The sequence below is a fragment of the Oryctolagus cuniculus genome, chromosome 21 (assembly GCF_964237555.1).
Source record: "Oryctolagus cuniculus chromosome 21, mOryCun1.1, whole genome shotgun sequence".
Taxonomy (NCBI): Eukaryota; Metazoa; Chordata; class Mammalia; order Lagomorpha; family Leporidae; genus Oryctolagus; species Oryctolagus cuniculus.
The window spans coordinates 29,785,575-29,793,650 of record NC_091452.1 but is presented as its reverse complement, the minus strand read 5'-3'; the positions used below and the strand labels follow the sequence as shown (position 1 = coordinate 29,793,650).

The window sequence follows — 8,076 nt, the reverse complement described above, 5'->3', positions numbered from 1 at the left end:
CCGCGGCGGCCATTGGAGGGTGAACCAACGGCAAAGGAAGACCTTTCTCTCTGTCTCTCTCTCTCACTGTCCACTCTGCCTGTAAAAAAAAATAAAAAATTAAAAAAATTAAAAAAAGCGATGCCTACATCATAGGCGGTGGCTTAACTCACTCAGCCACAACACTAGCCCCTCAAAGACTTTTTATAAATGAATTTATTCTAAGTACTTTATTATTTTTGACACTATGTGTAGAATAGAATTGTTCTGTTAATTTCATTTTAGGATAGTGCATTGCTGGGATATAGAAACACGTATCTCGTATCCCACATCTTTGTTGAGCTTTTGTTAGTTCTAATAGTTTTTTTTTTTTTTTAAGAAGTTAATTTTTATTTATCTGAAAGGCAAAGCAAGGATCTTCCATCTGCTAGTTCACTCCCCAGATGACTGCCAACATCCAGGGCTGGACCAGGCCAGCGCCACAAACTAGGAACTGCATGCAGGTCTCCCACACGGGCGGGCGGCAGAAAACCAAGCACTGAGCCATCACCTGCTGCTTGGCAGAGTGTGCGTTAGCAGGAAGCTGGATCGGAGGCAAAGGCAGCCGTCCAGCCCAGACGCTCCTAACCCGCATAAGGGTGTGTCAGTCTGCTCCTTAACCCAGTACACCACAATGCCAATCCCAGGTTTTGGTGTTTTCTTTTTTCTTTTCGTAGATTCCTTAGGATTTTCTATAGTGATCATGTAGTCTGTGAGTAGGGATGGTTGACTTCTTCCTTTTCAATTTAGATTCCTCTTATTTCCTTTTCTTGTTTCGTTTTCCCCCGGCTAGAACCTCCAGTACAATGCTAATACAGGTGGTGAGGGTGAACAGCCTGTGGCCGGCATTGTGGTGCGGTGGGTTTAAGCCACTGCTTACGACACAGGCAATATTAGAGGGCTGGCTCCAGTCCTGGCTACTTTGCTTCCTATCCAGCTTCCTGCTAGTGCACCTGATAAGGCAATGGGTGATAGTCCAAGTTCTCTCTCTCTCTCTCCCTCTCTCTCTCTCTCCCTCTCCCTCTCCCTCTCCCTCTTTCAAATAAATAAATAATTTTTTCAAAGATATTTAAATTTTACTTGAAAGTAAACCATCTGCTGGTTCACTCCCCAGATGGCTGCAACGGCCGGAGCTGCGCTGATCCGAAGCCAGGAGCCAGGAGCTTCTTCTGGGTCTCCCACATAGGTGCAGGGGTCCAAGAACTTGGGCCATCTTCTACTGCTTTCCTAGGCCACAGCAGAGAGCTGGATCAGAAGTGGAGCAGCCGGGATTCAAACCGGCGCCCCTATGGGATGCTGGCAATGCAGGTGGCAGCTTTATCCACTATGCCACAGCGCTGGCCCTGGATATTAGCCTTGTAGCTTCCTTTTCTTGTAAGGTTTCTTGGTCGGATTTGTGTCAGAGTAACCCTGGCTTCCTAGAGTGAGTTGGAAATCATCCCCCCGCTACTTCTCCCTCTTGCACTTGCCTGAGGTTGTTGCGTGGTGTAAGTGGGGTCCCTGCTCAGGGGGTCCCAGGACTTGATCCGCCATGTCCCTAGAAATATACGATTCACTGCATCAACCAAGCTTGGTCTCAAATGCTTGCTGTGGGCTGGTGCCTGCAGTCCTCTGGTCCGTGGGCCCAGTGTTGTGGCTCAGAGGGTTAAGCTGCCACCTGTGACACCAGCATCCCACGTGGCACTGATTCCAGGTCCCGGCTGTTCCACTTCTGACTAAGCCCCCTGATAAAGCAACAGAAGATGGCCCAAGTGGTCCCTGCCACCCACGAGGGAGACCAGGCTGAAGCTCCTTGCTCCAGGCTGTGGCCTGGCCCAGCCCCAGCTGTTGCAGTCACTTGGGGAGTGATTCAGCTAAGTGGAAGATCTCTCTGTCCCTTTCTCTCTCTCTGTAACTCTGCCTTTCAAATAAATAAATAAATCTTAAAAAAAAAAGTGGGGGCTGGCGCTGTGGCACAGCGGGTTAAAGCCCTGGCCTGAAGTGCCAGCATTCCATATGGGCACTGGTTCTAGTCCTGGCTGCTCCTCTTCTGATCCAGCTCTCTGCTATGGCCTGGGATAGCAGTGGAAGATGGCCCAAGTTCTTGGGCCCCTGCACCCACGTGGGAGACCCAGAAGAAGCTTCTGGCTTTTGGCTTCGGGTCGGCTCAGCTCCGGCAGTTGCAGCCATCTGGGGAGTGAACCAGCGGATGGAAGACCTCTCTCTCTCTGTCTCTACTTTTCTCTGTAACTCTGTTTTTCAAATAAATAAAATATTTTTTTTAAAAAGTGCTCCAGGCTGGCACCATGGCTCACTTGGCTAATCCTCCGTCTGCGGTGCTGGCACCCTGGGTTCTAGTGCTGGTTGGGGCGCCGGATTCTGTCCCGGTTGCTCCTCTTCCAGTCCAGCTCTCTGCTGTGGCCTGGGAAGGCAGTGGAGGATGGCCCAAGTGCTTGGGCCCTGCGCCCGCATGGGAGACCAGGAGGAAGCTCCTGGCTCCTTGCTTCGGATCAGCACAGCACGCCGGCTGTAGCGGTCCCTTGGGGGGAGAACCAATGGAAAAAGGAAGGCCTTTCTCTCTGTCTCTCTCTCTCTCACTGTCTAACTCTGCCTGTCAAAAAAAAAAAAAAAAAAAAAAAAAAAAAAGTGCTCCAAACACATGATAAGCCAATCAGAGGTAAGACCTTGGGGGAAGTCTCCGTGCAGAATTGCCCAAGCCTCTTGGTCTGAAATGCATTTTTCTAGACTTCTGTGAAGGCATTTCAGGACAAGGGACATCTGCTAAGTTAAGTTCAGGCAACACAGGGGGAGGGTAGGGGATATGCCAGGTCCACAGGAAGCGAGAGCCTTTCTGAGAAGCTCCTCAAAGCAGTACCAGCAAAATGTTGGATGTCATCCAGGGTGTTGACCAAGTGGCCCTGGGGTCATCTGAGAGTCCACCACCCTGTCACCAGGCCATCAAGCCAGGCAGGCTTGCAGGTGCCCCTACGATATAGCTGATTCCACGACCACGCACAAACCTCAAAATGTATATGGCGTGCTGGTTTGTAGCATGTGTACCTGCATGGGTCTTTGCTCGCCTTGAGTTATTATCGTTTATTAACATCCTGTCACACTAACTCTTTCATTTTCCAAGAAATGGCTCCAGGGAGGAAGGAGTGGTGGGGAGTCTGTGATGGGCACCTGGTGGGGCCCCGGGACTCAAGCCCCAGGCACGGGGCCTGACATGGAGAAATCAGTACCCCTGAGTTGCGGGTGCTCCCAGGCCTGGCAGGTGCTCCCAGGGTCGAAGAAGCTGTTGATGGCTTGTGAGGCCCCAGGGGTGGCCCCACCAGCGGGCTGAAGATTCTATTAGGAGGCTGCTTTGAGGAACACACGTTGTACCTGGAGACGCAGAACAGTGGGTGTGAGTCACTCATTCACAGAACACTCTCCAAAGGGTGTACTCTTTCGCCAAGATGTGTGACCCTGGCTTCCTGCCATGCCATTAGAGGAGAGAGGCCAGGGATTGCCCAGGGCCACTCAGCCAAAACCACCCCCCCCCCATTTCATTGCACCTGAAGTTCACAGAGCCCACAGCGCCATGGCTGGGGAGGGAGAGGGCGAGGAGGGCTGCTTGGTACCAGGGTGAGTGACAAACACGTGTCGGCTTGACAGGTAAAGCACGTATCTCCTGCAGGCCCAGGTAGGGGCGCTGGCTACCCCCAGCCGTGGACCCTGCCCAGTGACATGATCTGGGGCTTCCTCCTGTGTTATAGGCTGGGGTTTCCATAGAACTGAGTGATCTATGGGTAGGGTGGATTGTCTGGGTGTGTGGCGGTGGGTGGGTCTCTGTGCCGCACCGGGCGGGGTCTAGGGGCTGCGGAGCCAAGCGCGCTGGATCCAGTCCCTGGAGGTGGGGGCGGGCCCTGCGCGCAGGCGGTGCCAGCGGGCGGGGCAGGCGCAGCACGCAGAGCGGCGGCGGCGGCCACGACAGCAGGTGGGTTGCAGCGGCTCCTGCCCGGACGGGCTCAGGCCCAGTAGCGGGAATAGGCTTGGGTAACTGCGGACAGGGGCGCGCGGAGCTGGCGCCGATGGTGTTTGGGCGCAGGGAGCTGCTCGGAGCCGCTGCTCCGGGAATCAGGGCCCGGGGAACCGCTGCCCGCCCCTCCACCTCTCGCATCTGTGTGTGCTGGGTGCGCTGATGCCTCAGCCTGGCAGTGGAGGGGGGTGACCGTGCTGTCTGAGGCCAGGTGGCCGCCTGGGCCACGCCCCGGTCTGCAGAGCGGCTCCTGTTCCGGGTCCTGACGGCCTGGCCGGGAGCCCGGGGAAGCCTCCGATTTCACCTGGCTCATGGATCTCAGACCACTGAGCTGTCCGCAGCCTCTTGCTCCTTTGGGGCTGCCTCCTCCCCACCCTCAGGGCTGCCGAGCTGGCGCCAGTCTGCACATGCCCCCTTGGCTACCCTGGAGGCAGACGGGACCTCTCCCTCCCCGCAGGCCCTGGCAGGGCCCCATCTCAGCCTTCCGGCAGGTGCAGGTACCCTGGGGGGAGGCGGGGAGCAGCGGGAATCCCCATAGCGGGGATACAGAGAGGACTGGGGGCTGGCCAGAACCTGGGCGGGCAGCCTGTCACTCCCCTTTGTCCCTGATAGGTCGCCCAGCAGTGAGTGTGGTGTGGTGAGTGTGGTGCTCCTCTCTGCCAGCTGCCATGGCCCGGGGGCTGCCCAGCGCCGCCAGCCTGGCACGCCTCTGCCAGAAGCTGAACCGGCTGAAGCCGCTGGAGGAGTCCACCATGGAGACTTCGCTGAGCCGCTGCCTGTCCACACTGGACCTGACCCTGCTGGGCGTGGGTGGCATGGTAGGCTCGGGCCTCTATGTGCTCACAGGTACGGTGGCCAAGGACATGGCTGGCCCTGCCGTGCTCTTGTCCTTCGCCGTGGCCGCCGTGGCCTCGCTGCTGGCTGCCCTATGCTATGCAGAATTTGGAGCTCGCGTACCCCGAACAGGCTCTGCCTACCTGTTCACCTACGTGTCCATGGGTGAGCTGTGGGCTTTCCTCATCGGCTGGAATGTGCTCCTGGAATACCTCATTGGTGGCGCCGCGGTGGCCCGTGCCTGGAGTGGCTACCTGGATGCCATGTTCAGCCACAGCATCCGCAACTTCACCGAGACCCACGTGGGCGTCTGGCAGGTGCCCTTCCTGGCCCACTACCCAGACTTCCTGGCAGCCGGCATCCTCCTTTTGGCTTCTGCCTTTGTCTCCTGCGGTGCCCGGGTGTCCTCCTGGCTCAACCACACCTTCTCGGCCATCAGCCTGATGGTCATCCTCTTCATCGTCATCCTGGGCTTCATCCTGGCCCGCCCCCGCAACTGGAGCGCCGAGGAGGGCGGCTTCGCACCCTTCGGCTTCTCCGGCATCATGGCCGGCACCGCCACCTGCTTCTACGCCTTTGTGGGCTTTGACGTCATTGCTGCCTCCAGCGAGGAGGCCCAGAACCCGCGGCGGGCCGTGCCGATCGCCATCGCCATCTCCCTCAGCCTGGCAGCCAGTGCCTACATCCTCGTCTCCACCGTGCTCACCCTCATGGTGCCCTGGCACAGCTTGGATCCCGACTCAGCCCTCGCTGACGCCTTCTACCGGCGGGGCTACAGCTGGGCTGGCTTCATCGTGGCGGCTGGCTCCATCTGCGGTAAGGGACCCAGAGCCTTCCAGGGAACACACTTCCATCTGGGCCTCAGTTTTGCCAGTTGTATAATGGGCCCAGGGAAGTGCCACTCTCTACCAAGGCATGTTGGGAGTCGGGGGCGGGGCTCCTCTGACAAGATTATACACAGAATGTCAGTTCTGGGCAGAGGGACTCAGCTGCCATCAGACTCTCCCATGACGGCCTAAACTGGGTGCCCATTTCCGGGTTGAGGGCTGACAATCCAGCACACCCCCCCACACATACACACGCATGCTGTGAGCACCTAGACAGCGACCACTCAACCCATGTTCCCAAGGGGCTCCCCATGCACCTGCTCCCAGCAGAGACCCCCCACACTGACCCTCCCCACTCTCTGCCACAGCCATGAACACCGTCTTGCTCAGCAACCTCTTCTCCCTGCCACGCATCGTCTACGCCATGGCGGCCGACGGGCTGTTCTTCCAGGTGTTCGCCCGCGTGCACTCCCGGACACAGGTGCCCGTGGTTGGCATCCTGGTGTTCGGGGTCCTCATGGCTCTCCTGGCACTGCTGCTGGACCTGGAGGCACTGGTCCAGTTCCTGTCCATCGGCACCCTGCTGGCCTACACCTTCGTGGCTGCTAGCATCATCGTGCTGCGTTTCCAAAAGACTTCCCCGCCCAGCTCCCCCGGCCCGGCCAGTCCCGGCCCCCTGGGCAAGCAGCACGACTCCTTCTCGGACCACATCCAGCTGGTGGAGGCCGCTCAGGCTTCGGTGGCTGAGCCTGGGCACCTGCGACCGGCCCTGAAGCCCTACCTGGGCTTCCTGGGCGGATGCGGCCCTGGAGCCGCCGTAACCTGGGCGCTCGGCTTCCTGGTGGCCTCAGCCATCATCCTGGACTGCGTGGTGGTCTTCGGGGACTCGGCCCTGAGCCTGCCACGCTGGGGCTACTTCCTGCTGCTGCTCCTCAGCGGCACCGTGTTTCTGCTCAGCCTCCTGGTCCTGGGGGTCCACCAGCAGCAGCACCGGCAGGACACTTTCCAGGTACCGCTCCCTCCACCCCGTCCTCCTCCTCCTCTGCCATCCCAGAATGCACCAGGACTCGTGGAGGGGCAGGGCATCTATGCCCCCTCTCTCCCACCCGCGCCCCACTCTCCCTCTGCCTGGCGCGGGGCCAAGTGAAACAGAAGGGAGCCCGGGCCTGCAGCCCTGCTCAGCCCCACGCGTGTGCCCCTCCAGATTCCCCTGGTGCCCCTCACGCCAGCCCTGAGCATCCTCCTGAACATTTGCCTCATGCTGAAGCTGAGCTACCTCACCTGGCTACGCTTCTCCATCTGGCTGTTGATCGGTGAGTGGGAGCCAGCCTGGTGGGCTTCCAGGGCACGGCAGGGGGAGGGCCAGGAGGGCTGGGATCTGCCCCCTCAGGCTCATGCCACTGCCCGCTTCCCCCGGCCCATGCAGGACTCGTCGTGTATTTCGGCTATGGCATCAGGCACAGCAAGGAGAACCAGCGGGAGTTACCGGGGCCGATCACCACTCGCTACGTGGTGTTCCCCAGCAGCAGCCTGGAGGAGTCCGTGCAGCCCGTGCAGCCCCCCGGCCAGGCGCCAGCCCACGAGCCTGGCTGCACGGAGTAGCTGGCCAGTGCGGGAGGCCAGCGAGGACTGCCCATGCCTTCCCTGCCTTCCCCACTGCATCGGGAGGCTTGAAGGGCTTGGTGGGGGGAGCTTCTTCTGTCCAGGGCAGCTTGAGTGTGCAGGCCTGCCGGGGATTGCGGATGGGGCGGGGGTGGGGGGTGGGGCAGAAGCCTCAGGACTTCAGCCCAGGGGTTGAGCCCCTGGTGTAGCTGTCTCATCACCTGACACCTTCCTTTTTTTCTGATCAACTCCCGCTACCTGGGCAGGCAGGGAGTGGGTGGTGGGAGAGGAGGCCAGCCGCCTCAGGGATGCAGAATAAGAACTGCTTGGCCAGATACGCGGCCCACCGCCAAGTCCGCCCTGACATTCTTTGTGGCACTGAGTCCTCCTCACCTGTGCGTGTCGGAACCGTGAGATTGTGCTCAGTCCACAGCGAAGATGCTGCGGCTCGGCAAAGCGGAGGCCACCCACCCTGGGACCACCCTGAGTCAGGAGCCAGGGCCCTCTGCCTGGCTCAAAGAGGGGCCACGCACAGCAGGCACGAGGTGTCCATGATAGCTCTCCCGACATGCCCCTTTAGAGGGTTGACTCAGGGTACAAGGCCTAGGCCCCTCAAAGAGGCTACCCAGAAAGGGCAGCTGGGTTCTGGGGTTCCCTTGGTCTCCCAGGGCTCCCAGAGAGCAGGGCGTGTGCCCTAGGGCTGTCCAGGGACATCAAGGCACACCCAGGTGCCTGTGCCCACCTGATCCACTTAGCTGCACATCTGCGTGGGGACTGAACCAGCAGCTTTCAAAG

General features: G+C 59.2%; 1 protein-coding gene across 3 annotated transcripts; it reads left to right on the top strand.

The window, feature by feature from the left end:
* The first annotated feature begins 3,896 nt into the window (after window positions 1–3,896).
* SLC7A4 (solute carrier family 7 member 4) lies at window positions 3,897–7,420 on the top strand. 3 transcript variants are annotated; one of them, XM_070065921.1, is made up of 5 exons: window positions 3,897–3,976; window positions 4,631–5,668; window positions 6,048–6,688; window positions 6,884–6,992; window positions 7,106–7,420. In XM_070065921.1, the coding sequence occupies exons 2-5, from the start codon at window positions 4,687–4,689 to the stop codon at window positions 7,279–7,281; spliced, it is 1,908 nt and encodes a 635-aa protein (XP_069922022.1). In that variant the 5' UTR covers window positions 3,897–3,976; window positions 4,631–4,686; the 3' UTR covers window positions 7,282–7,420. The 3 variants fall into 3 exon arrangements, with proteins under 3 accessions (XP_069922022.1, XP_069922023.1, XP_051696990.1); XM_070065922.1 differs by lacking the exon at window positions 3,897–3,976 and adding an exon at window positions 3,983–4,509; XM_051841030.2 differs by lacking the exon at window positions 3,897–3,976 and adding an exon at window positions 3,983–4,515.
* The last annotated feature ends 656 nt before the right edge of the window (window positions 7,421–8,076 follow it).

What these genes read in the sequence shown, in the direction of transcription:
- SLC7A4 (XM_070065921.1), top strand. Translation starts at nt 4,687, where the DNA reads ATGGCCCGGGGGCTGCCCAGCGCCGCCAGCCTGGCACGCCTCTGCCAG. An exon ending in GGCGGCTGGCTCCATCTGCG is followed by an intron (nt 5,669 to 6,047) that starts GTAAGGGACCCA and finishes TCTCTGCCACAG; the next exon opens with CCATGAACACCGTCTTGCTC. An exon ending in ACCGGCAGGACACTTTCCAG is followed by an intron (nt 6,689 to 6,883) that starts GTACCGCTCCCT and finishes GTGCCCCTCCAG; the next exon opens with ATTCCCCTGGTGCCCCTCAC.